The sequence below is a fragment of the Natator depressus genome, chromosome 1 (assembly GCF_965152275.1).
Source record: "Natator depressus isolate rNatDep1 chromosome 1, rNatDep2.hap1, whole genome shotgun sequence".
Classification (NCBI taxonomy): domain Eukaryota; kingdom Metazoa; phylum Chordata; order Testudines; family Cheloniidae; genus Natator; species Natator depressus.
In genome coordinates, this window is record NC_134234.1 from 185,823,402 (window position 1) to 185,851,283 (window position 27,882).

The 27,882-nt window shown below is 40.1% G+C and overlaps 1 protein-coding gene across 8 annotated transcripts in view; it reads right to left on the reverse strand.

Annotated features, from left to right (window-relative positions):
- Window positions 1-27,882, reverse strand: part of LOC141999196 (ephrin type-A receptor 6) — an 817,098-nt gene that overhangs the window by 781,784 nt on the left and 7,432 nt on the right. The window contains exon 2 of one of the 8 annotated variants that reach the window (XM_074972381.1): window positions 16,470-16,559. The exons of the other annotated variants lie outside the window; for them this stretch is intronic. Within the exon in view, the coding sequence (XP_074828482.1) occupies window positions 16,470-16,506 (37 nt within the window). The 5' untranslated portion in view covers window positions 16,507-16,559. The remainder of the gene's footprint in view (window positions 1-16,469; window positions 16,560-27,882) is intronic. 8 annotated transcript variants of the gene reach the window in all.

The following is a 27,882-nucleotide window of genomic DNA, read 5'->3' on the forward strand; positions in this document are numbered from 1 at the left end:
AGGTAAGAGTTACGCTTGTTGCTACCCCCTGGCTCACAGCAGATGAAGTTCACACCCCTGAACAGCTAGCCAGGAAATGAACTATGCACCATGCATGTCTTATTTGTTTGTGGTAACAAACCCATGGTTCTCATGATTTTCCAGCTGTTCCAAAGGGACAGTCCCTGCCTCAAGCTGTTCAGACTAAGCAGGTACAAAGAGTCAGCAAGAGGGAGCAACCTTTACTTCAGTTGGACAATACCCTTGAGTTTGAACTGCTTTTTTGAGTAATGGTTTCTGGGATCAAACAAAGCTATACATGTAATGAGTATCAACTTTTTAAAACTAGGGTATATTCATCATTGAAATTATGATAAAAATTTAGATTAGCATTTTTTTAAAGACAGATACATCTGTTTTTACAATAATTGCCATTGCATAATGGAGTTCTGATTTAAAAAAACACTTTCTGTCATGGGCACAAAATAAATAAGGTGTGAGCTCCCGCAGCAGAAACTGAAGTACTAATTAAATAGTAATCCCTGAGAGGCTGTAGAAAGGTCCCAAACCATAACCGACTGAATTCAATAAGAACTGGATGAGGCTCAAAGCTACTAGCAAGGGTTTCATACACATAAAATCTGTGTTAATTGAAATTTCATTAGTGAAAAAGGATCAACAATTAACCAACCAAAAAATAAAGCCAGGAAAAAACAAAAAATGTCAAACAGAAAAGGAAAAAATATAAACATGTAGTAGTTGACAGTACTAGACTATCACTACAATAGTAAAATAAAGATAAAAACCAAAACTAGGATATAAATGAATACAGTAACATTGAACAAAAGGTTTTTTTGAAAAAATTACCAATTACAAATACAAAAAGCTGTAGAGGTATTGGTAAGTCAAAACTTAATGTTTCAGTAATTTTCCCTATATGATGATGTCAGAGAAATGCAGGAATTTAACCCTTAGCAGTCCATTAGCTTATGCCCAAGATCGCTAAGCAAAATGGACCATCCACATGTTATCTGCTTCCCATGTGGAAAGTTTTATGGCACTGTCTCCTCCTAGGAAGGCCCTCTGAAGGACTAGAATCCATGCAAAGAAGGAGTGGGAAGAGAAGGCACATTCACCTATTTGTCCAAAATTTTTCTTTAACTCAATTTCCCTCAGTTTTCATTAACTTTGACAAATTAGACTTTTTCCTCTGTTTGCCTGTATCAAATGCCGTCAGATCATGATCACTGGTCCAAAGGCAACCACCAACTTCCATTACACTGATGAATTAATTTTTATCAGTCATGAGGTCCAAAATAGAGTTTCCTTGTATTGGGTGCAATACTTTGTGTTAGAAAGTCTATAATTTTTACAAACTCGTGTTATTTTATTACCAGCTGCATTAGATCTCCAGCATGTGTCTTTGCAATGGAAGTCCCCCATAATATATTTTTTCTTTCCACACATTCCAAACAGGTACTTAAGGAGTAACTCAACCTGTTGTTTGGTTTGATTTGGTTGTTTGTTACAAACACTCATCAGTACCCCTTCCTGGACTGTGTTAGTTCTAGTTAGCACATTGATCCACATGCATTCAAAATCCTGTGGTTCTGAGTTACTGATAACATATAATGCTGTATTTAATGTAGAGTGTCTCTTAATGTAGAGGTTCAGTTCCTAAACATCTTTTCCCCACTCTGAACAGGTTATATAACCAATGATTTTAATTCCAATAATGCAAGTCATCTCACCAGGTTTCAGTAATGCCAATTACAATTTTAATGAGATTTTTCCAATTTCTCTTGCTTGTTACTCAGACTTCTTGTACTGGTATATAGGCAACTGAAAATTTTCTTATCTTTCCTTTCCACACAAGTAGGGTCTGTTAATGATATACCAATTTTGAGTTTGTACTTCATTTACCTCATAGCACATACCCATTTTGAGGTTTGTTTAATACCCTCACGGCTACACTGGTTAACCTTCAAATTAGAATAGTCGTCCCTGACCTGAGATACATGTGCCATCATCTATCCTACTGGAATGTGGCTTTGTTTCCCCCAAAACCAAAACCTTCAGTTTCATACTAGTCACACAACCAACGGTTCACCTCCAGTATTTACTGCCTTTTCTTTTCTCTTACTAGTGGGACCTGAAGAATCACCAAGAAATCATTTGGACTTTCCTCTTCTTCAGCTCCCTTTCAAGATTCCTGAAGTTTACTATAATCTGTAGTAGTTCCAGGTCACATGTTCCAATGGTATCAGCAGTGGAATCTACTGGAAAACTTCATAATTCCATCCAATCTTCCAGTTACATGTTGTATTTTTGCTCCAGGAGGACAGAACGCGGTCTTGTTGTCCTTGTGTCCATAGCTGAATTGTCTGCCCACTTAACTTAAAATGGAGTTACCAATGACAATTATTTACTTTTTTAGGGTGGCTGAAGAATCTCTCCATAGCTGCTTGCTTCATATCACAAGGACACCCACTGAATATGTTGCCTGTAGCTTTCTGTTCTCTTTGTTCAGAAAGAAGTTCCTTGGTAGTAGATTTGCTAAGTATCAGACAACAATTCCATACTTCTAGTTGGGTTGAATGCCTCCTGGTTCTCTTTCCCATTTTGGAAATAAGTCACCAGTCTGCTTCTTCAATTTCTGTGCTTTGCAGTTCCCTTATCACTGCCCCTGTCCCCCACCGTGTGGTATCTGAGGCAATGATTTCAGAGTCTGGTTGTTCAGAAAGTCTTTGTTTTCTTGGATGTTGTGTGGTGTTGAAACTTGTACTTCCAGATCATGTATCTTTCTAGTTCCCCCTGCTAATGGCTGCTTTGATCATGTGGGGGGTTGCATCTTCTCTTGACTCATCCCTCTGGCCAAGTCACTTTAAATTTTCTCCCCTGCCAGGGTACCCATGCAATTGCAGGATCAGGGCCCATTTGAAGTACTACAAGAGATTAAGACTCTCACGTTTTTAAATATCCTGCAAAATTGAAGCTCCAAGTGTAGAAGGTCTAGAATTGGGATGGGTTTATGATTTCAGGAAGGGGCAGCCCTTGCATAAATCAAAGTCTATTCTTATGTTCTGTTCACTACTTTGTAGTTTATTTTTAAATAATGTATTTAAAAGAGCACTTTTTTATAAAAATAGCAAACACAAAGGATTTTTTTTAGAGTCAAAATATAGCAAGCTTTAAAGATGAAGCATGGACACCTCAATTGCTTTTTGTTTTGTTTTTTAGTGAAGAGAAGTCTGCTGCTGTCTGAACTCTGAGAAGCATACTGGACAGAATTCATCCTTGAGGTAGCCTCAGTGATCTAAGTAGAATGCACCTGAGCCTGATTTAGACCAATACATTTAACCTCTAAATATAAAAGTGAGTGTTGGACCAGTTTCCCTTTCCCCCTCCCATCCTGTCACCCTCTTCCCCAAGAGAGCTGGGGTTCCAAAACAGCCTGTCCAACTCCTAGGAAGCTACTCTGCACAGTGGACTAGTATAGAAGCCACAGTACCTTCAAGACACTTACACGGGTGTTAGGCTCATTGGGTTTATGCAATTGTGGATATTAATATTACCGCCCTCTCTGATGCATCTGTCTATAACTTTAATGTCTTCCTTCCCAGCATCAGGAGCCTGTCCATATGGCCATGCTACCGGTGGCTGCGTTTACGAAGAGGCTCAAGTGGGAGCAGCTGTCCCTATGTGACACCCACTGAAGTGGTATAACTTCTACCCAGCACACGTCTTTTTCCAACAACACAAGTTTAAGCCATGTAACACTCGAATTCATGCAAATATTCCAGGAGCTAGTGGGTGAAGTTCTGTGGCCTGTAATGTGCAGGAGGCCAGAGTAGATCATCATGATGGTGCCTTCTGGCCAAAAAAAATCTATGAGATTGGGACATGTTGCTGTGTCACCATAACTCAGATTTAACATTCTTCTAGTTGATTTTAACCTTGTGTACTCTCCATTCATGTTTGCATTTGCATTATAATATTTTATTTCCAGCACGAAAGCCATTTCAGCAAAAATTAACATGACATGACTAATTTTTAAAACCATTTTGAGTTCCAACTGAAATATAATTGAGAAACCAAACAATATTAAACTTTAATATAAACAGGTGAAATGTGTTAAATGTTTTTCAGAGTGTGTGTTCATGCGCTCTTCCTAATTAAAAACCAAGCAAAATAATCTGAACTACTTACATTTATTGACTGACACTTCCAGAGCTGTTCCCTCATCTCCCCTTGGTTTCTAGGGGACCCTCCCTACTCAAGAGAGTGCTTCAGATAACTTCCCACCAAATTCCTTATAGAGCTTACAGAAGGAGACAGTGAATAACCCAATGGCTTCCTCTCTCCTCATTGCAGATGTGACCCCAAAGAGGGCTCTCCATGGGGTTCCAGGAAGGTGTGAACTGGTGCCGCACAGGAGGCTGTTGCCATCACCATATGCATGACTGCAGAGGTCTGTCTAGAGTGTCCCAATTCAAGAGTGAGCAAATGGTCGTGAGCACTTCATGCACCTTGAGCTGGGTTACAATCAAGAGATCTCCATGCTGATTAGTAGTAGATAACCTGTACTCTCAAAGTTACAGTAACTGATCAGTAGCTGTAGGCAGCTCTTCAGTTCTCTTTCCACTTATCACTCTGAAAGGTTTGCATCATGGTAGCTCATTTCAATATTTACCCTCTGACACTGGTCTCTTTGGTACCCACACAGATTGCTTTTATTGTATCAAATAGATTTTAAGTCCATTTCAATTGACCTCTTACAGCCTCCATTTATTGCCAGTGTATATGAAGGCTAATACATACTTTTTTTGACACAATTATATAAGAAAACAGATTCCTGTTACACCTAGTAGGATTTCAATTTTCTTCTCAAAATATTCTGCCTGCCCCTTATCAGAAGAAGAGTGTAAGAAACGTCTGTCCTCATTTGCATGACCCACATAACTTCCACATGGGAATGCAGGGACTTCTCTTACTACTCACAGCCCCGACACCACACAATAACCTCGAGAGGGAAGGAAGTTGGCAAAGATATGACCCTGAACCCCATTAGGTGCTGACCTGGAGATCTGGATTATTGTCAGTATGCTGCAAACCATGAAGGATCAACAGCAACAAGCCTGCTCTTTGCACTACACAAAGCTTTAAGTGGCCAGAATGCCGACCAGTAGTCCTTTTAGGACAGCACAAGGCAGAACTGTGCATCATGTCACAGTGGAGCTCATGCAGAGTGCAATGAAGGACTGACCTTTTCAATTTTATGTAGTCAAAGATTTAATGAACAAAAAATTACTCTTATTTTTCAGTCTATAAACCAGTTTAATTAGCAAAATTCATCTAGTGCCATGATGAGTAAATAGAAAAATGTGTTATGCCTGAAAATTGTAGGCCTTTGATGTTAAACATACAATATCATTGTCCCTGCTTTACAGGCAGGGAATCTGAGGTACAGATGTGAAGTGACTTGCCCAAAGTTGCACAGCCCATCAGTGGCAGAGCTGTGAATAGAACCCAGGTTTCCTGATGCCCACTTTAGTGCTTTATCAACTGGCTCACACTGCCTCCAGCAGTTAAAAATAAAGTCTTCAAATGTTTGGATGAACTGGTGCACAAGGGGCAAAGACAGTGAACCCACACTGACATTGTGCAGAATTGGAGCTACCACTCAGAGGTCACCCAGGAGATGTATGAATGAAGCAGAAAATACACCTCTTGGAGAGTGAAAGGGTATTAGTATTAATAATGACAACCGTACCCAGAGTCAGGGTCCTGCTGTGCTAAGTTTTGTACCATCTTATACAAGGACATGTTGTCTTAGCACTTCAGGGAGCATATGAAGGATGGGAGAAGAGGAATAAAATCAAAATATTTATTTTTCCTGCTTGCTTGAGGGGTTAAAGCTGGCTGGCAAGCATTCATACAGCTGTCAGCAACATGTACAAGTCAGTAGGCAACAAACATCTACCGGGAGAAGCAAGTGTGGTTTTCAAAGTTACCAGTGTAGTGAGGAAAATAAGTCATTTTACCTCACATGGCTTCTCACTGATTTAAAGCAAAGATATCTACTTTAAAGAGAGAAGTCATGGATAACCTTAAGAATGCTTTGTCTCATTTCCATATTTTAAAAACAAATTACGTAAAGGGAAGAGAATAAATGAGTTACAGGGAATGAAGATAAAGGAAAATATATGAAGCAAATGTGATATGTAACAGACCTCAGACCATTTGAGGCAAACGTTAACATGAAAATCAGCTATGTAAAATGTTTAGTTTAATATCATTTTTATTGTAGCGCATCAGGAGCCCACCAAAAACAAATACAATTGAAATAGCTATGAGAGTTGCTCGCTCATGACAACTAGATCCAGAAAGAGACCAGTCTTATTCTCATGACAATTAAATATTTCCTAACTCCTTTTAGGAAATATCCACCTAGCCAGTCTATTTAATGTTTCTCAGCTTTGTAATCCTCATTCGCTGAGCCAGTCTGCCACTTTTTGCTAACTCTTCATTTATAATTTACAGTATCAAGCACCAAGCCTTCACAGGGCGCACATTTTATAGGTGCTGGGTCAGGCTGTCAAACTGAAGTACATGCTAATAATTGGTAGCGTTGAAAGTCTCAGTTCTTTATGTAGAGTGTAATATCAGCATGAGGGCTAAAACTGTTTATATAAACAATCAGGTTTGCAATAATTCTAATATTAACAAATAAATGACAGTTATGTCGTTTGTAGAAGATACTGTTTTGATGGTCTTACCAAAAACCAAAATTGCCTTGCAAAATTGGACAGCATGAAGTACACAATACTAACACATGCAGAGTTTGAGCTTTAGCTTTGAATGATATAATGTAAAGGCACATACAGAGAGTTAACTTTGAAATCCTAAGAGTTCATTGTTAACTGAAGAATATTAGAGACCTGAGAACTTCAGGTTCATATAGTATGCCCACTATTATACCTAGTCTGTTAAGTAATCTGTCTAGTGTTTACTGATGTATAATTATTTTATACACTCAAGTGAGTACTTGTTTTAATAAGGATAATTTTTATACAAATTGTATAACTAAGTAGTGTAAAAGAGTTCTAAGGCCTGATCTACACTGGATGGGGTGATCGACCTAACATACGCAACTTCAGCTACAAGAATAGCATAGCTGAAGTTGACATATCTTAGGTCGACTTACCTCATGTCCTCACGGCGCGGGGTCGACTGCCGCCGCTCCCCCGTCGACTCCGCTTCCGCCTCTCGCCGCGGTGGAGTTCAGGAGTCAACGGCAGACCGATCAAGGATCGATTTCTCACGTCTACACTAGATGCAATAAATCGATCCCTGGTAGATCAGTCACTTCCCGACGATCCAGGCAGATTCAGATAACTGAAAATAGACTTTTGTAGCAAGGAGTCTCTTGTAACACAGGGGTTGGGAAGGCACTTCTCAGACTTCCATTTACCTGTAATTAATATGTCTGGGGCATGGTGATTATGTAGGAAAAATGCAGCAAAAGTGTTGCATCACTACGTTTGGAAATGCAATAGCAGTGCTTTGACTTACTTAGTTCCAAACAGGGTTTCTAAGAACCACTTCAGCCTTAAGTGCCTCTTACATAACCCAGTGATGCAAGGGGAATGTCACTGAGGATTGCTGGAAAGGTGCTGAGGAACGTTAAAAGGCAATGCCAAAAATAGACTGTACAATACTGCATCAACACTATTATCTGAGGACTTTGGAACATCTAGATTTGTATCACTGTGTTAACAATTAGAATTAAGAATTTTGTATTACTCTGTTCACAGGGGCAATTTTTTGCTGTTCCGCCTAGCAAATATCTGAGAAATGGGGGAGGGGATAAATAGCCTTTCAACTGTACCAATTAAGTACTTTCTTAGATGAGAGAACTAATGTTATAGCAATTATGTTTGCCTCCAATCGAAGAATGACAGGTAAGTATTGCATTTCAACAACAAAAAAATCTAAGATCTAGTGTGAAAGAGTAGCCAATTTCTCTATGACACAATAAAGTATGAATAATTACCACTACCTCAGCTTTGACTTCCAATGTATTCCCTTTATATTTCAATATTTTGGGAGTCAAAAGGAAAAAAAGTGCTTTTAATATGACAAATAAGAAACACCGTACACTTCTCCCTCAAGAAAACTATTGCTTCTATAAACTATAAATACATCTTAAGTTTTCCTTATTTTGACTGACTTCACTCATTTTAGTCCCAAAGTTATTTATCTCCATACAAATAGGGTTTCTTTTCACTATTATTGAAAGTTACAGCAGAAATAAAGCATGAGTTATTTACACTAAATGTATGAATCTCACCACCTTTTAAGTTTCCCAAATGAATAGATTTTATTGTCTCACATAGGGTCTGTGTCACACATTGTCTCCCACATTTGGGCCTGGGCAGATTGAGAGGTATGAAATCACATGTAGGAACATCCCTTGTAAAAAGGTAACTATATAATCAATTTGAATCAAATGGATGTGTGAAGCTTATGGACATAAGAATAGCCATACTGGGTCAGACCAAAGGTCCATCTATCCCTGTATCCTGTCTTCTGACAGTGGCCAATGCCAGGTGCTCCAGAGGGAACGAACAGGAAATCATCAAGTGATCCATTCCCTGTTGCTCATTCCCATCTTCTGGAAAACAGAGGCTAGGGACACCATCCCTGCCCATCCTGGCTAATAGCCATTGATGGACCTATCCTCCATGAATGTATCTAGTTCTTTTTTGAACCCTGTTATAGTCTTCAGTCTTATTAATCTTTCCTCTTACGGAAGCAGTTCCATACCCCTAATCATTTTTGTTGCCCTCTTCTGAACCTTTTCCAATTTCAATATATGTTTTTGAGATGGGGTGACCACATCTGCATGCAGTATTCAAGGTGTGGGCATACCATAGATTTATATAGAGGCAATATGATATTTTCTGTCCTATTATCTATCCCTTTCTTAATGATTTCCAACTTTTCGTTCAATTTTTTGACTGCTGCTGCACATTGAGTGGATGTTTTCAGAGAACTATCCACAATGACTCCAAGATCTCTTTCTTGAATGGTGACAGCTAATTTAGACCCCATCATTTTATATGTATAGTTGGGATTATGTTTTCCAATGTGCATTACTTTGCATTTATCAACATTGAATTTCATCTGCAATTTTGTTGTCCAGTCACCCAGTTTTGAGAGATCCTTTTGTAGCCCTTTGCAGTATGCCTGGGACTTAACTATCTTGACAATGCGGTGAAGGAAAACATGCTAGTAAGTTGTTTAAGTGCTAAGATAAAAATTGTTGAATAAGGAGCTGTGATAAGTATTATAGTTATGGAAGAAAGCTTTTTCCATTCTCGATAAAGCCTTAGTATTAAAAGGAAGTTCTTCCTTAGGGTGTCCATAATGTCTCCGACAGAGCTGATAAGCAGAACAGAAGGAATGAGATGCCATGGTTTCCTATCATAGAGCCCATCTTCCCACTACCACATCCAGGACCACAGAAACAGATACTATGGGGCATCATGCTTCCTCTACACTTTCTTTTCTCCTGTCCCTGCAGTGTCTTTGTGAGCATACAACACTGATCAGGTGCTCTGCCCTCCTACAGCAGCTCCCTCCTCACATACAAGTAGGGCTTCTGATTTTCAATTCTAACTGCTAAACAGACAAAACACCTAAATAAAAAAGATAGGTGTTTGTCCAACAAACACTGGAAATGGTTACTTGTATCAAAGGGCTTTTCTATATGGAATAATAATGCAGACTATAAGGATATGATTTCTAAAGTGCAATAACTTGTTGCACATTACTTGGCCCATGTAGACCCTGCTGGTGTACACTCAAGGTTCCCCAGTACTAACGCAGTTTGAAACAGTACTACATTAAACTGCACTAAGGAACATTACAGAGACATTACTCATTACAGTAGTGTGATATACATTATTCATTTCAGTATATACACAAGAGAAAGATGTGAAAATGATTTTTAGACATCTACCTAAAACTCAAAGTGCTAAAAATAAACCCTAGGAAATGAGATGAATAAACTCTGAAAAACAGAAGCTCTCCATATAATAAGAAAGGAAGGGATTCAGGAATAGAATGAGCTGCTCTGGCTTCTCTTGTGACACTCACTACCTGGCTATGAAAGCCCTAGGAGCAGAACAGATATCGCACTGATTCTGTCCTTTCCTGGGGAGTGCCCTCACAAGCATACGGTGACACTGTGCAGTCAGAGGAGGAACGGGACTACTGGGAACTAGAGCTGGGCAAAAAAAGTTGCCTAAAATTCACCCCCCACCCCCAAAATGAAGATTCGGGTCAATTAAAAACATTGTGAATTTGTGTAGATTTTGCTAAGTTGATTCAGTTGAAATAAGCCTAAAAGAGAAAATTCAAAGCACATTTTGTTTTGACATTTTCAAAACACATTTGGTTTTTCAATTCAAAATTATTTCAGTTGAAATTTTAGTTCATTTAAAAAAATAAAAGAACCATTCAAATTTTGTTTTAATCATTTAAGTGTTTACATTTGGGTTGGACAAAATCTTTCATTTGACCCAACATGAATTTTTCCAACTTTTTGTTTCACTGGAAATTTTGAAGAATTTTTCCAAATCAATCCCACCCTACCCCAGTTTTTCAGAATGCCCCGCAAACCAAAGAGGGGAAAAAATGGGGATCAGTTGGAGACACAGTTCTACAATGAAGCTTGAATGGAGCCTGGAGTTATATGAGGGTCTGGTACAGGCAGGGAAATCAACTGGCTGGGAGAAAGAGAAGGTGGATTGGCTGAGAGGTGTGTCAGGGAGAGACAGAAGATCAGTTGTCGGGGGGAGGCAGAGGGTCACCTGGCTGCAGTGCAGTGCTGTGGGGAGGCAGAGATTTCTAGAGGGATGAGGTGAATTGGCTATGGCAGTGAGGAAGAGAAAGAATAAAAGTAGCCTTCGGTAGCCTGTTAAGTGAAGAATCAATTAATGGTGGGGCCTGTGGAAACAGCTGGTTGATTGAGTTGTCTAAAGGATCAGTTGATTGGTGGTGCCTATAGAGCAGAGATGGATTAATTGGGTGGTCTGTAGCAACCACAGAGAATGTATTTTGTGAGGGCATAATGTGAACTGATAGGCCTACGAGGAAATACAGGCTTAAGGTGGTAGCGGAAGAGGATGAGTAGATGCCACCCCCAAAATAACTGATTGAGGAGGCTGAGTGGAAGAGGGTTGGACTGAGGAGAGACTTGTCTGGAAATCATTGGGCAGAAGGGAAGGAATAAAAAATTAATTACCATGAAGGACAGAAAATTGATTCATGGTACTGGGGTTGGGGAAAAGGTAAATAGGGGACTGCTGGGGGTCTCAGAAGATGGACAGATGGCAGTGATCATGGATTGAAGAGGTGTGTGGGCAGAGGATGAACTGGGGATGCTCAGCAGAAGTCAGAGGATGGACTGTGGGTCTAGAGGTAGTTTTAATGAATGCATGGGGGTAGGTGTAGAAGGAGAAGCAGAGATTTTAACTGGGAAGCTGGGGGAAGATGTGGGATTCAAAGACAGGAGACTGACTGGTGAGCTATGATGATGTGGTGAAAGGATGGATGATGGACAGAATAGATCAAGGAGCTTGGGTATAAGTGAGAGCATGGATCAGTGGCACATTGGCTGATGCTGGAATTCAGAATTTAAAAAGTGATGCAGAAGAGATATTATCAGAAGCCATAAAACTGAGCCATAAAAGTGGGCTTTCCTTTACCCTCTCCTCCCACCCCCACTTTGCAAGTAAAAGCATCGAATTTAAAACTACTCAAAAGTTGCTAAAGAATTGTTTTACTGAAAGTAATTACCTTTATAAGTAGTCTAAAGCCTTCAATGTTAAGAAAAACCACTGATGGTTGGAAAATGTTTTGCATACAAAAAGAGTGTTGGTTACTTCTACCTCAGGTCTGTTTCCTCTCAGTGGTGCAAACCTTGGCTATTATTTAAGCGCTTGAGATGACTTTGAGCTGTATAGTTGCACGTTTTACATTTAAATGCATATAGAAAATGTTAGTATCTAAAGTAACCATTGATTATTATTTTATTTTCCTTCATTTAATTATAAAAAAGAGTCAGAGTAAGTCTACACTTAGTGGCAAGTAGAGTACAGGCACTGCATACCCAACTCGTAGGGATATAAACAGCAGTACAGAGGAGGAGCCATGGGTTAGGAAGGTAGAGCAGAGGCCCCTATATGCCTGAACCCTTAGAGTATATAAACCTGCATGGTTTTCTGCATGTCCAAACAATGCCACCTAACTCTACAGTGCTATTGTTAGCAGTGCAGCATCCCACTGCAGGGAAAGGCTGTGACAGCAAGGAGCTGCCAAAGCCTTTTCCTACTGCCTCCCCACTACCAAAGCCTTTTGCTGCCATTTGTAGCTCCATGGCAGTGTGTGTGGATGCGGCCTGCCTCTCACTGTGGCCTGCAGCTACAAGAAAAGGCCATAGTTAATAATTGTCATTATTTTGCTTGGTTTTAACCCTGGTGCCCCCTTACACTTGAGAGAAAAACCGACAGCAAAGATAGTGGGAGTCACATCCCTGAATTGGCATTGAGAAACAACCAAGATCTGACATTTCTTTTTTCCTCTAGAGTCTAGATTATAAATTTTTAGTAATTTTGGGGACAAAATTATTTGTCACTCAACACCTGAAATACTCCTTTCTAGACCACATTCTTCATTCAGATAGCAACCACTGTGGACTGTATGCTTTTCGGACAACTGGGCACATTACATTTTCAGTTATAATCGAGTAAATCTGGAATAACACCATTATCCTCAACAGAGTTAACACGTAGGCAACTCAAGATTTACAATGGTAAGCCTAAGAACAGTTTATGGTCAAAGGTTTTTCTGTTTTCATATATTACCTATTAAAAAGGAAGAAAGTGTGTGAATGAATGAGCTGGAAGGAATAAAGGTAAAAACAGCATATTTATAGAATGGAAAATGTTAAGTCATTCTTAGTTAAATGCAGAGGTGAAGGGAAAGAATATACTAAAAACACCACATAACAAAAACCCCTATCTTGAGTTAAAAAATATTTTCAATAAGCATCTATCTTTCCTTTTATAGTTAATCAGATATATTTCTGACTGATAGAATGGTAAACGTACTAGATTCTTGTTGAACCTTAAAGCAAGTATGACTATGATGATAATAAAAGGTAGGAGAAATTCAAATTAACAGAATAACTACTCAGATTTGAGACCCCTAAATACTTATAACAGCAGCTGCCTCAGTATGAGCACTTCCTAAGAGATAACCAGAATCAAAGCAGGTCATTGGTCTAATTTTCCTGGCCATTCAAAACCCTTCTCAGAATATTTAATAAATATTAAGATCTGATTCTAGAGATGTTTCTCTGATCCTAAATCAGTAAAAACAACAATTGTTAAACACTGTCAGTTAACTGTTTTTTTCCTACTAGCAGCGATAGACTCTTTCATCAGCATTTAATTTTGCTTTCTTGATGCCTGTAATTCGTGCATTTCTCATACACTCACAAATCAAAATAAATGATTTAGATCTTATAATTTATAACAGATGAAGAGGAAATATAAGATGTTATTCATGTAAATTACAAATTTATAGCAGTGTAGATTACCTCTTTTCTATTGTTCAATTGCTTAATTTATTTGATCTAAGAGCAATAAAATAGACAGTATTGAGCAATTTTTCTAACGACCAAGAGATATCAAATCATGGGGAAAATGGACAATGAATTATACTACATTAAGATAAAACATCAGCTGCAGTCTCACTTTGCTGGGTGTAATTTCTCATTTTTTTTCCGTAGAAAATTACATGGAGTGAAAAAATATTTAGGAGAATTATTAATTTGCATTAAATGTTTCTGTATGGTTACAGGACATTATACTAGTACTTGTGTGGCAAGGGTAGATTAGAGAGAGTGACAGTTCTACTGTGTCATGTCCTTTAAAAAAAATGTAAAGGGTCAGATTGTGCCCCAAAACCCCACATAAGAGAGGTCTTACCCCTAACCACACACACCTTTCATTGCACAGGAGGTACCATCTGATGTCTCTGTGGTATTATTCCCCCCCCCCACCCCTAAACCCAGCAGAGGACTCTGTACACAGATCCAGACAGGGAAGACATATCCTCCTTCTAGACCCCAGAGAAGCTGCATCCAAGAGCTATTACAGCCCCAGTTTAAAAAAACAAAACAAAAAACCCTACCCACTTTATCACATACCTAGCCACCACCCCCGAGGCAGTTATAATCTGGGTGGAGTGCTTGGGAGAGAGACTCCAAAATCATGAGACTTATAAACTTATACAATTTTTAAATAAATCCTGTTGCCTAGTGTTGCCAACTTACATAATTTAACTGTGAATTGTGTGATTTTAAGTCCTTGCTAAAACAACTTGCAGCCCTGCCCAGGAGAAAAACTTTGGACTGGTTGCGTTCTAAACTTCACTGCCTCCTGGGGAAGGGCAGCCAAATCAACACTGCTCTAGGAAAAAGACAGAGTGCTTTCCCTTCCTCTCAGAATTTTTGAGTAGCAGGAGAGAGAGCAGCAGATCCTATTTTCACAAGAGGGGAAGAGTGAGCAGAAAGACCCCAGCAATTCTTTCCTCTCTGTTCCTTCTGTGGTTCTGTACCTTCTTCTCCTCTTGTGCAAATGGGTCAGTCTGTTGTCTTCACCCCTTCTCCTTTCTGATGCAGCAATGTCAGGCCTAGTAAGGGGTGGAGGCTGTGGGTGAAGAACTTCTGGAGTTGCAGGAGAGATGTGCTGAGGGCCAAGGGACAAACGTGGATTGGGGGGGCAGCTGCATAGTTTGTTGCTAGACTGGGGGATGCGCAGATGTGGGGCTAAGAAAGACAAAGTAGTAAGAATTTTGGAGTCTGAGAAGAAGCCGGAAGCTCTGTGTCAATAGCACATTATATAGAAATCTGTGCAATTTGATCTCAGTGGGGTCTTCCAGTGAACTCCTGCAGCAGGGGCCAAAACCACCTTGCTCTATGATTTGGGAGATTGGACAACACTATAATTGTCACACATACTGGAGTGAGGAGGGGGAATTTAAAAATAATAAACCACCTAATTTTATGACTCATGATTTTTTGAGGTTGGCAATATTGCTTCTAGTTTTTGAGCCTTTAGGGTTCATATTTTCAAGCTTTTCGCCTTAACCATAGGCTAGAAACTTTTTTTGTAATGAAAGCTGAGATTTTCATGTAATTGCCTTACTCCAGAAGTTGGGGTTTTAAGAAAAAAAGTGAGAAGCACGATAAAAACTTGAGTTGGCATATACTGAGTTGGCATATTGGAAGGGGCTCTTACACATACAAGGCATACCCTCCCCTGCTTGTATAATGTCCCCTCCACAGTTTAAGGTGGGATGGGAAAATCTGGGTCAAAATATGTTAAATTTAGAATCAAAATGGATTGCCAGCTAAGAAGGAACACACATTGTATCCTTCCCTCATCCATTCCCATAACCTGATTGAAAATCCATCTTAAAAGGGTAATCCACCGATGTCTGCATTAGCTTCTTCACATCTTTGCTCTAGACTGTCGACACCTTTCACCTTCTTTAGGAACTAAAGAAGATATAGAACTCTTAAAGGTTAAGTTTTGCATATTTTGCAACCTCAACAGATTTTCAAAGTTTTTATAATATCAGATTCACAATTTCTTTTGCTGGTTATGTGTAAGTGTCATTTGGCATAACATTAGCCATGGGCTGTTATCTCCAGATGAAGCCAACATATGGGGTAAGTGAAGAAAACTATTTCAACATTGTGATTCAGTTAATCAGGTCACACAACTAAGCAACTTCAGTTAACCTGGAAACTTTTCTTCAAACATACTGTTGCTCAGAAGCATTTAGCATACAGTATATAAGGAGGTTGGAAGAAAGCAGTAATTCTTTAAAGGACCTTCTCTCTGTGGCTCAAAGAAGTAATCTTCAGATGCAGTTACAACAGTGGCTGCCAAAAGTGGGACAGAGCCTATCTGCAGTCTGTGACTAGAACTGGTGAAGACTATTGGGTAAAACAAACATTTAGGCAAATTAGAAGCCAAATGTTTATTTGCATTCTGTATAGTTCCTGGAGAACTTGGCTTTTAGCATGTTTCTTTGCCAAGTGGAGTCAGTTGCTTCCTTGCTTATGGTTAGGATAAGTGTGATTGTTTAAACAACTAGATATCCCAGTCCATTCCTGTCCTCTGTGCAAGCATGTGCACCACTGGGTACAGCATGTGATTAAAAACACAGGTGAGGAAATTTTTGTAATAACACTTTGTTAATATCAGAGTAAATGGGAAATGACAAACACGAAAGATGAAAGAAGCTACAAGATATTTGAAGATAAAAATGTTCTAAGGATATAGTTCAACTTTTTCTGTTAAACAACTGTAAATATTTAAATACTAAAATGTTACAATACATACAAATAACGTCTTCCCATCTCCACTGAGGTTCAGCCATTTCCTTGATATTGATAAACCATCCCTTTCAGTGTTAACTTCTGCTCCTGAATCCTAAGGACAGCAAGAGACTAACTTATTTTTCCTTCTTTAGAGTATACCAGTCACAATTTAAAACCATCCCAAAGAAGCATAGCACCCCACCTCACAAACACACAGATTAAATGTTTCTGAATTACTGCCCAGGTCTTTAACATAACCCTCCAAAGGGCACAGCGCACATTATGGACTAATGTCCTGCAAAACTGAATTTTGTGACCCAGAGCAGTTTTGCATAATAAAAGTGCAACAACTATTTGAAACTGTTTTCCCCTATAAATGGGGCACTGCCTCCAGAGCACACTTTGTGGCCTGGGATGACTCTGCAACACCCTGCCTCAGTTTCCCTCATTCTCAGGGCTCCTCAAAGACTCCACCTAGTCAATATTATCTTAAAACATTCTGGAGGAGGTCCAATTTATTTAGGCCACACATTAGTACTCCACAGTTCAAATAGTTCTCTCTCCTTTAATCAGAATGCAGCGCTTCTTACCAGACCTAGGTTCAGTTCAGCATCTCTCTCCCTCTGAATGAGGACCCCCACCACCTCAGTCCTCTTTCCTGGAGCTGGATTGTAACCCAAACAGTGTCACCCTCTGGTTACCTGGGGTACTCAGCCCTCACTTCTGGAGTTGGGTTAAAATCCAAAACACTCCTTTGACTCCCTACAGAAGCCAGTCTTGCCCCTTGCAGCACTCACCTACAACTGCTTCCTCAGGCCAGCTGCAGCTTCCCATGCTCTGTCCTGCCTAACAATCCCAGCCCTACCAAGCTACAGTATTGCATACTTCACCCAAGCTCTTCACATTCTCTCTCTGGGATCCCTAAGCCTGACCTGAATTAGTCAGGTGACCTCCTTCATTACTCATCTTCTCTGTCACAGTCTGCCTAACGGCCAGCAACGGTGCATTGCTTTGTCTCTGAGGGCTATGAACACTGTATTGCCAGCCGTTACAAGTTACCACACAGCTCTTTCTAAGCAAGCACATTTATTTTTAAAATAAAAGCACTACAAATAAACCGTATAAAACCAATAACAGTTCCCATATGCTCAAAGCTTACCAGGGATCATCCCTCAGTCTTACAGGGCCCTAGTAGACCTTTCTATGACAAAAGCCCTTTCTTTGTCTGTTGATCTTTGGAAAATCCACTTTGAATCAGTGTACGCAGACCTACCCAGGTACCTCTCTGGAGGTGTTTACAACTTGAGTGATTCACATTAACCACTCCCCACTAGTCTTAGTTCCTGGAGGAGCTGTTACAACCCTTCCCCACCTTGGAGTTGCACACAATCCCTGGCCCATAGCATTATATAACACTTTCATAAACTTAATACAATATGCTGCCCCAAAGATACTGCATGTGGTTGTCATATTTGTCACATTCCTCACTCAGGGAAATGAGCTAAGTTTGTCACAGATACATAAGTTTGTCCATCTCTACTTTATGAGCCCAGCCACCATATGACACTCCCACTCGCTCAAATTAAAAACAATTAAACTTTTTAAAACAACAATTCTTTTATATGCATTTTTGTCAGGCTCAGAACCTTGCAAAGCTGTACAAATCCACACAGCTATACCACGATGAAACATACAGGTGTTCACACATATGGTGAGGTTTTTTGCCATTTTTAAAATAAAAATAAAAGATTGTAAGTCAGAATGCTCTTTTAAGAGAAACTCTAAGAGGAAGTCGATGGGCTTAACCCTTTCCTCTTCTTTCTATCTATCTGCTTATCTATTGCCATTGTGTCTTACTGTCCAAAAAAGAAAAGTCTCTTTCTTTATATTTTGTCAGCTTTATTCATGAAACTTTGTATCATTTTACCGCAATAAAAAAAAAGTGTCTTTGTGTTTCTTAAAGTACACAGAGATTTGGTTTTACATTTGCTTTCAAAATAGCATCTTGATGAAGTCCAGCACCACAGTGGGATGCTTATAAGTGTGTTCTTGCATCTTGTGTTGCCGAACATGTAAACTGGATTGTGCTTATTCCTCTGCTTTGTTCTTCTTTTTAATTGTCTCTGTTTACTGTAGAGTGCTAGTTTGACAACTCGTCATAAACCTTTGCACATTAAAATCTGATTCTCGTTTTTCCAGAAAGAGTGTTTTCTTTTTACTTGCATTTAAAATTAGAACACAAAAATCTTTGTAACATATGGTGCATTTAGACTAAAATTTTCAAACTTGAGTGTCTAAAATTAAACACATTTAAGTTCCTAAGTGAATAGCCTTATTTAATGAGGTGCTGAGCAACTGTCAAATCAGAGTTGTCCATGCTCAGCCGCTCTGAGAATCAGGCCACTTATTTACATGTCTAAAGAAGGACTGTGCTGACTAATTTGTCATCTAGGTTTGCAAATGATCATACAGTATTAGTTGTTAGATATTAGATATTCTGCTATCTATGATGAAATTTAAACATAGGGCCATGTTCTTAATTTCCTTCCATTAATTTGCCTGAATTTCTATACCTGGGAGTTTTGTATTTTGCAGGTGTCTTGCCTTACAATAATGAAAATCTGTCTCTGCCATCTCTGATGTGTGGGTCCCAGTGAGCACGTCTACTTGCACAAGGACTAGTAGTGAGAAAGTCCACAGAACCAAGCCCCAACATAAACATATGTCCTACTGAGAAAATACCAGCTCAGCTCAAAGAAATCTTACACAATTCTCCCATGCTAACCAGACTCTGGTAATAAAAAAGTCCCTGCTCAGAAAAGCATTTTCATTCTTTCCATAGGATATACAGAGAGAGGCATCTCTGACCATTTGGGTCTCAGTAGGCTAATCAACCTGATAGCAAATAGGTATTGGGTGAAGAACATGCTATGGTAGAGCTATATGCTCACAATAACTTGCCATTCACAAGAGATGAGCAGATGGATTCTGTACTAGCTGAATCTTTCCAAGCCCTTTTCAAAGGTAGCCCCCAAGTAGAGTGCATTGCAGTAACCTAACCTAGAGCTTACATTTGCATGAATCAATGTGGTGAGGTACATATGGAAAAGCACCAGTCAGCTTCCATGCTAATTACGGTGAAAAAAAGCACTTCAGTAGAAACCACAGATGTTACTTGAGAGTCCATGTGCAGAAATAGATCCAAAATGACACCAAGACAGAAAACCTTATTCGCAAATATCATAGAAGGAACTCCACGAAAAGGTACACTTAGGCCTATTCAAGGTTTCAAACACCATGTTAGTCCTCCCCTAGCCCCTCAAAGACTGGCTTAAAAGTAATAAGGTTTTTTAAATATTTTATTTTGGGTTCTTTTTATTTGCCTTCTGTCATTAGAATGTCTAGAGTTTATGTTTTCAAGTTTTTCCCTGCAACATGAAGGCTAGAAAAGTACTTGTTTTTAATGAAAACTGAGATTCTCAGGTAATAACCTAATTCCAGAAGCTAAAGCTCGAAGAAAAGCACAAAATATTGTGTGGCTCAATAAAATTGTGAGAGTCGGAAACAGGAACACCCACAGTTCCTAGCCATTTCCTTTGTATTCTTCCCGTTATTACCAGCTCTGCTTCCTCGCTATCTGGATTAAGCACAAATTGGTTTATTTTACTTATTTACTCATCTCCTTCAGAGACCATCAGGTATAATGAAAAGTCAAATTGTGTGTCATATTGGAGACACCGTCTAAAACATTTTTATCTGCTGTACATGCACATTAAACAGGAAGAGTGATAAGGAGGATGCTGATGCAAACTATACGTGAAGGCCCTCAGTGAGAACTACAGTCTGGCTGGGGACACCGATTACCCAAAGCTGCAGTTTGATTGGCTGGTTGGGACCTTTTGATGATGTCATGATTGTGCACCAATTCAAAATGGTGCACAGTTAGGACGACTTCACTCAAGCAAAAACTATACCCCTAAACCCATTATATATAATGGGCAAAAGCAAAATAAATCCATTGCTGTTTAACTATTTTGAAAAAATATCCATAGAGATTTTAGTGTCAAAGGCAGTTACACTTGTAACTCTCTCTCGCCCAGTTTTTAACAACCTGTCCCTCTCTGCCTTTCCTCACAGACATTTTCTCCCCTAGCCCACTGCTTTTAGAAACTGAAGTGCCATGGAATCCCTGATAATTCAGTACAAATGCTGTTGGGGCTTGGGAGAGGTGGAATTACAACATTTACAGTTAAAACTGAGGGTGTTCAATGGCATTTTTGGTTCCTGGGGACTAAACAGGAGGTGGTCTTTACAAACACCAAAAGTGAATTTAATAAAACAAGAAGATATTTTCACAGTGAAAGTATGGAAGAAGCTTGAGGACAGGAACAATCAAAAATATTCTTGATATTCTAAACTACCATTTGTCACTTGTAAATGAGAAAATGTCACCTGTGAGGATGGAGATAACAGGAGGAAGTGTCAAGCTGCAATTCATGGCTTCTTCAACCATTTTTAACTAGCTACTGGAAAAGCTAACCTGGGAGATTTTGACACAATCTTTCACAAGAGGCTAGAAAGCAAACTAAGCAGTAATGGAGTGAGCGGTGAAGTATTGTCATGGATCAAAAACTGGTTAAGAGACAAGAAGAGTAGGAATAAATTATTATTGTTCATTATGGCAATATTACCGGTAAGGTGCAATAAGGCTCCATACTAGGACCAGTGTTTGATGTGTTTATTAAAACCATGAGCACTGGTTTAATGTTGTTTCACTATAGAGCTGATTCTCCTCTAGTTTAAATCAGTGTAATTCAGGAGTAATTTCACTCAATTCAATAGAATAACAGAACAAATAAAACTGGGTGTGAAAGGAAAAATGAGGCTATAAGGGTCTTTGGATTCACCTAAATATTCTAGCAATATAAAATTTAATATAACAAAAATATTAAATTAGATTTCACATATGACAAACTAGATTATAAAACATTCAGCCCTTTAGGCTAACGCCTGAACAATCAGATGAGCTTTTTGCTAATTTTATTATCATTTGTTCATTAACCTTTACAATATATGCACAATGATATATATGAACTGAGAATAGAGGTACTCTTGCAAATTAGGAGGAAGATTGTGTTGTCAGTAAATTTTAACATTCTGGATCTGCAGTGCTAAATGTCAACATCTAATCAAGCCTAATCTATTATTGATTTTCTTTTTTATTTTCAAAATATCCATCTGTGGCACCAGTTTCAATCATCATATATTTCTTGAGGCACATCTCCCAAGTATAAAATACATGATCTATCAGACTGTAGTTATTAAAAATAATTCCCCAATTTACTCTGATATGATGGAAAACCAATAACACTAAAGCTTCAGGACATTATTTAAAAAGAAAAATACTTACTACAAAATTAGGAAGGAAAATGATAAATAATGAAGTGTACAGATTAAATATTACAGGAACTTGTGATGTGCAATGGCAACAAAATGGATGCTATATTATTTAAGGACTAGAACTGAGGAAGGAAAAGGGAAGTGAATGACATGTATTGGTATCCTAATTAATACATGGAAGTCTTGGTATATACTGGTTAAAAAAGGACTCCTGAATTGTATTCTCAACTCTGCCACTGAATCACTATGTGATCTTAGTCAAATCACAATCACTCTGTGCCTTGGTTTATTCATCTGTAAAATTGATATATTTTCCTATATTAATGTTTGTATAGAGATTGTGTTCAGATGAAAGATACTCTATAAATGCTAAACTAGTATATGTACATACAATGTAGTTACTGAAGTTATTATAATTATATTATAGGTAGGTCTGATAGTGCAGCCTATAGTTAAAATTGCCAGATACTTTCCATTACAACACTCTGTTTACAGTCGCTTATAACTTTGAAAAACAAAAGAGGAGCAGTTCTGGGCCCAAATGTCTTAACTCCACTGTACCTACAGGCCTGTTCCAACTGGAGGAGGAGCTTAAAAGAGACCCAGACAATTCAGAATGAGAACAATTGTCCTGAACTATGGAAATAGTACAATTAGGTAATCATATGTAATGATGTGGATTCCAGTGTATGTCGGGATATGTGGGAATTAAAATGGCATATAAAGAGGCAAAAATGCTTTAAAAAACAAGGAGGGTGATATAAAGATTCCTCTGAGCACACAGGACTTCAAAAGTTTGGTTAAGAGAGAACTTAAGATAGAATGGCAAGAAGTATGCAACCTGGCAGCTACTGAAGACTCTAGAGAAACAACTATCCTTCCTCTGGGTCTAAGGAACCCTTTGTTCTAACTTCCTGTGGATCATCTGTGGGACTTTTGACCATGCCCTGGGCTGGGAAAAGTAAGTTACAGGAAGTTGCCCAGGGAGGCAGCCCCAAAGCATTCTGTAAGTGTTTGCTACTGCTGTCTCTAGTAGGGCCCTGGGTCAGAGCCAGCTGGAGAGGGAGGGCCTGGGCTCTCTTGCCAAACACCCTCTTGTGAAGGGAGAACAAACCCCTTCTTCCACCCTGGAGATAAGGGGAATAGAGACATTGTAAGTCCTGAGACAAAGGTGCACAACCCTCTGGAGTAGGGCTGAAGACCCTTTCTTTTGTGGGGACATTAGACTATATACATACATTTTGTTAGATTGTTACCCTGGCTGGAGGACCCAGTTGCTACCTACCGAAAGGGGGATTGCCACAGCTTCAGAGTAACTGAGGGCGGGGGATGCCAGAGACGGGGGAAGAGCTGGCATTCAGTGACCTAGCCGCTGGGCAGCACCACTGGCAAGCCCAGCCTCGTCACATCATCTAAATATCTCCACCTTGTGCATTGCTCTGGTACCTGAGTGTTTTACAACTTCTTATCTCCTTGTTAATCCAGTAAGGCCAGAAAATGTGTTGTTGAGATTTTACATTTCTGTTTAGGTCCAGACACACTTGGGGCATGACTGACAACACAGCTCCACATGAACACTGCTGGTCCCAAAGGGTAGTTAGTGTGGAAGAGCCAACCCTCTGCAACTGTCCCTAGCTCTACAAATTTGCCATAGATTCTCTGACACCACTGGGTTGGACTCTATGGAGAGACAAATACTGCCCTTCTTGACCACATGATAGGTTGGAAACACTTTTTTCCTAGTATCCTTAGCCCTTTAGGCTCTTTTGTGGGAAGGCATGATCTAAACTTCAATTCTTAGTTAAATAAGTTACATCATTTTTAGTTAAATAAACGACACACTTCTGGATTTATAAGCACACATATTGTTTAGTGACAATCTATCCAATCTGTGTTAGGATTTATGGTATGTTCTTTTAGAAAATGGAAAACAATAGCAAGTTGAGAATTTTGTAGTTAGCTATTAGCATTTTGATGTGATTTTTTTAACATTAATATATTATAATTTTTTTACAGTTGTGTATTTTCTCTTTCATTCTATTGTTTCCATTTTTGTACATAGAAGTAGCCAGAAGCCTACGACTATGAATTATAGAAGCAGCTTCACTTTAACCAGAGGGTCCCAGCTAAAGCAAATAACTCATGACATGAACCGGTGATGATATATGCTATAGGTGACTTTCCCCCTTTTGTTCTAGGTGTAGAAACCATTAAATAGATGGCAATTGTAAGGGTTCCTGGTAAATACATCTTTTAATATGTCCTCATTTCATGTGTGTGCTTTGATGTAGGGTTTTGTTACTGATTGTTCTGATTGCCCTTTATGTTCCTCAAGAGGTGATTTCATGCCACACTACAAAATGCCATAACGTCCACAACCTCCAAAAATAAGGAAGCAACACAAATTACTAAATGTCTAGTTCTATTATCTATCTATTCCCATGGAGATATTTCAGCCTAAATTACTGTGTTCTACACTGGGTTGAGAGTCTTTCTTAAGGGCTATATTATTGGGTCATTTAGACTCAGCCTCATAGTAAGAAATATGGAGCTTCACTGCCCTATGGAGAGCTCCCACATGCACAAAGGCTGTTAATCTGCTCCTAATACCTTGTGTGAGGAGTTGGTCAGTTGGCAGGAGAAGATAGAATTACATCTGTTCTGTAACACCTCCATTGCTCTCTTAAAACCTGTGCACCCTGAGAGGACTAGAAAGGAAGTAATCCCTACACTCACACGAGCACTGGGACTGCAGTTTTGCTTGGCCCTTATGGAGGGCCTGAGGTTGGGTGGGGAAAGTCCTTATGCCCTTTCAATGTATACCTGTACAATGGGCCCTGTACAATCAGATTCTTAGTTAGGAAATACCCTTGGGGATGTGAACAAGTGAATACATGTCTTACCTGTACCAGGTTTTTTCTCTTGTATACAGAAAATAATTTGAAGACATTGGAAATAAACATTACATTAATCAGTTTTATCAAATTTATTGAAAAGATGGAATAGAGGCGTGTTCATTTGAAGAATGGGCATGGTAAATCTGGGCATAAAGCAAAGAAGTAGCTTGGTCGACAACTTAAGACAAGTAGATGATAATTAAGCCTTCACCAAAACTCAAGTTTTTTTTATTGGCCTTAACAAAATTAATATTTTTTTTAAAAGAAAACCTACGCAAATCAGAGTACCCAGACAAGGAAATGCAGGATTTTGTCTTGTTAGAAATTATTTTGAAAACTATGCGGTGTAATTTAAGTGATACTTTTAGCTAATAGTTGGGGGAAGGATGTTAACTGAGAAGGAGGGATTTCATAATTATATAGCTTTTTGTGAAGAAATGTAAATATTCCTTGGCAAACACCTAAAAAATGTAATGAAATGCTCCGGATAATTTTATCTGTTTATCTATTTTTCTGTCACTTTATCAAAAGTTGGTTTCCAGAGAAAGTGTACAAAAACAGTATATGTCAGCTGAATTTTCCTGCACAAGGGCCTGATCCTACACCCATGTGTAGGGGAGGAACTTTACTCACAAAAATTGTATTGGACTACTCACTATCAAGTGATGGTAAACCTAATGTAAACAGGCACCTTTCCTAAACTGCTTTACAAAAATCACAGTCCATACATGATGTAGAGTCAAAGCTCACTATTTCTAGGGTTTGGCTTTAACAACAAAGGAATCAATATGGTAACATTCAGGTCCAAACTTCTCCTTCGGCTTCGCTGCCCCAGAGCTGCCTTCTTCGGGATTGCTGATTTCGCACCCTAGGTTCTCTCCCTCAGAGGTGGGAATGGCCACCTTGTTATATCCAGTGGCATCAATGAGTCCACAGAACTCATGTAACCCTTTCCCAACAAGATCAACAGCTGCTAAGAGAGAAAATCTTCCCACTTGTCACTTTATTCTAATAACATTCCTTGTTCTGTGTGGGAAGAAAGGACAGAGTATTCTCTCTCAAGCTACCAATGCCTGTTTCATTCCAGAGTTTTAATCTGGATCCTTTCCCAGCCCCTAATGCTGCGAGTGAAGTTGCTCACAGACATAAGTGTCTGCAAGATTGAATCCTTTGAGAGGCCAGAGATATCCAATCTTCACCACAATAGTTTTCCTTAGTTTTGGAGCCATTAGGATTATAAAAGCAAACAAAGAGCAGGAATAAAACTGGGAAAAGAGTCATACAATAATGTCACTTGCAGATCATATTCTAATACTAAATTTAACAATCAGTGTATCATTATGCAAAAATATGTACTGGATTTGACCAACTCTCTAGAAATAAAGTGGGATGATACGAAATCAGGGATGTTAAAAAATAAAATCGCAAAACTGAAGCTAGCAGAGAGGTAAAAAATTAAGCTGACGATTAAGCTTAACAGAGAATTAAAATAAATGATGAAGGAGAATTGGAGGAAATTATAGCAAAAAGAATTGCAGAGATTGGAACTTCTTAAACTTAATATATGTTCTACAAGTATCATAACAATAATGACAACATTACAGTTTGATTACATATTATGAACACTGCTGCTGTTCAAGGCATTCAAACATTGCCAGCCTCTAGTCCTGGTCTTCACCTCCAAGCTCTACTTTCTCAGTCCTACCTTGCAATCCACCAGACCTGGTTTTTGTCCCCTCTGCATTTGAATCAGATGGCTTCCTACTCCACACTGCCTGGGTGCTGGCAGGCAGTGCCAGGTTTACAATGGCTCCAGTGGCTCCATGGAGCCAGGCCCATGCTCAGAAGGGGCCACAGCCTACTCCACCTGCACTGCTCCCCCACCAACCACTTGCTCTTCTCAGCCTGCCCGCCAGCTGGCCGAGGGCTCCTCTCCACCCCCTGGCCCCACCCCCTGCTCCTCTCAGCCCCCTGATCAGACCCCAGTGCAGTCTCTGCTACCCACCACCTGTGAGGCCCCACCTGTCTCCCCAGAGCTGAGCTGCCTGGGACTGGCACAGTGCAGAGGACTTGGCTGGGCCCCTCCACGCAAGTGTGTCTTAAGGGACCCCAGCCGGGGCAGGTCCTGGCCTGGCTGATCGTGCCACTCCCGAGGGGCTGGAGCAATTCCCGGCCCTAGGACCAGCCCTGGCTGCGCTGCTGGCTCAGCCTGGCAGACACAGTCGCCTCCCAGCAAGGCCGGTGAGAACAGCCGGGAGGCAGGGCTTGGGGGAGTGGGTCTGGGGGGAGTCGGGGGGGTGCTGGGCTGTGAAGGCGCAGGGAAGATCCGTGTGTGTTGGGGCACTAGGGAGTGGGGGATCTGTGTGGGGGTTCTGTGGGGCGTGTTGGGCAGTTGTGGTGGGGCTGCGGGCAGGGGTGGTGTTGTGCAGGGCACTGTGGATTTGTGGGTGGGTCTGGGGGGACGCTGGAAGTAGTGGGTCTGAGGAGCCTCTGGCCATAGGGAGTAGGAGGTGTTGGGAAGTGGGGCTGTGTGGCGTGGCATGGGCCTAACCCCAAAGGGAACGGGCACGCTGCCAGCACAGGGCCGGGCAAGCTACTGTGGGTCTGGCAACTGCTGGCTTGTAAATAATGCCCTCACATTGGGTGGGGCGGTGCTTCCCCTGCCACGCCATGCCCCATTGCCTCTGGCTGACCCCTCTGTCTGTGGACTGACCTCCCCATGCCATGATCAGTTGCCTCCATGGGGGCCCACAAATATATTTGGCGCCGGGCCCCCAAAAGGTTAATCTGGCCCTGCTGGCAGGGGGTCACTGAGAAAACAGGAGAGACTGGCTCCCTGCTCTCAGTTCTGGTACCGAGCCTGGAACAGCCATTTTTATAGGGAAAGTCTGACTTTGTCCTATAGTCCTCAGCGGGAGGGAACATGCTCAGCTGGTCTGTGGAGATGATATATATGCAGTCCTGTCACATGTACAAGCTGTGAGGGGGTATAGCATGTTTTGTTGCTCTGTGGGGCTGGCACATGCATAGTCTGGTCAGCACTAGGAGGTACGAGATGAAGGAACATGCTCAGTATGTGTGGGGATGACACATGCACAATTAAATCAACACTAGGAGCCACCAGAGGCTTGAGCATGC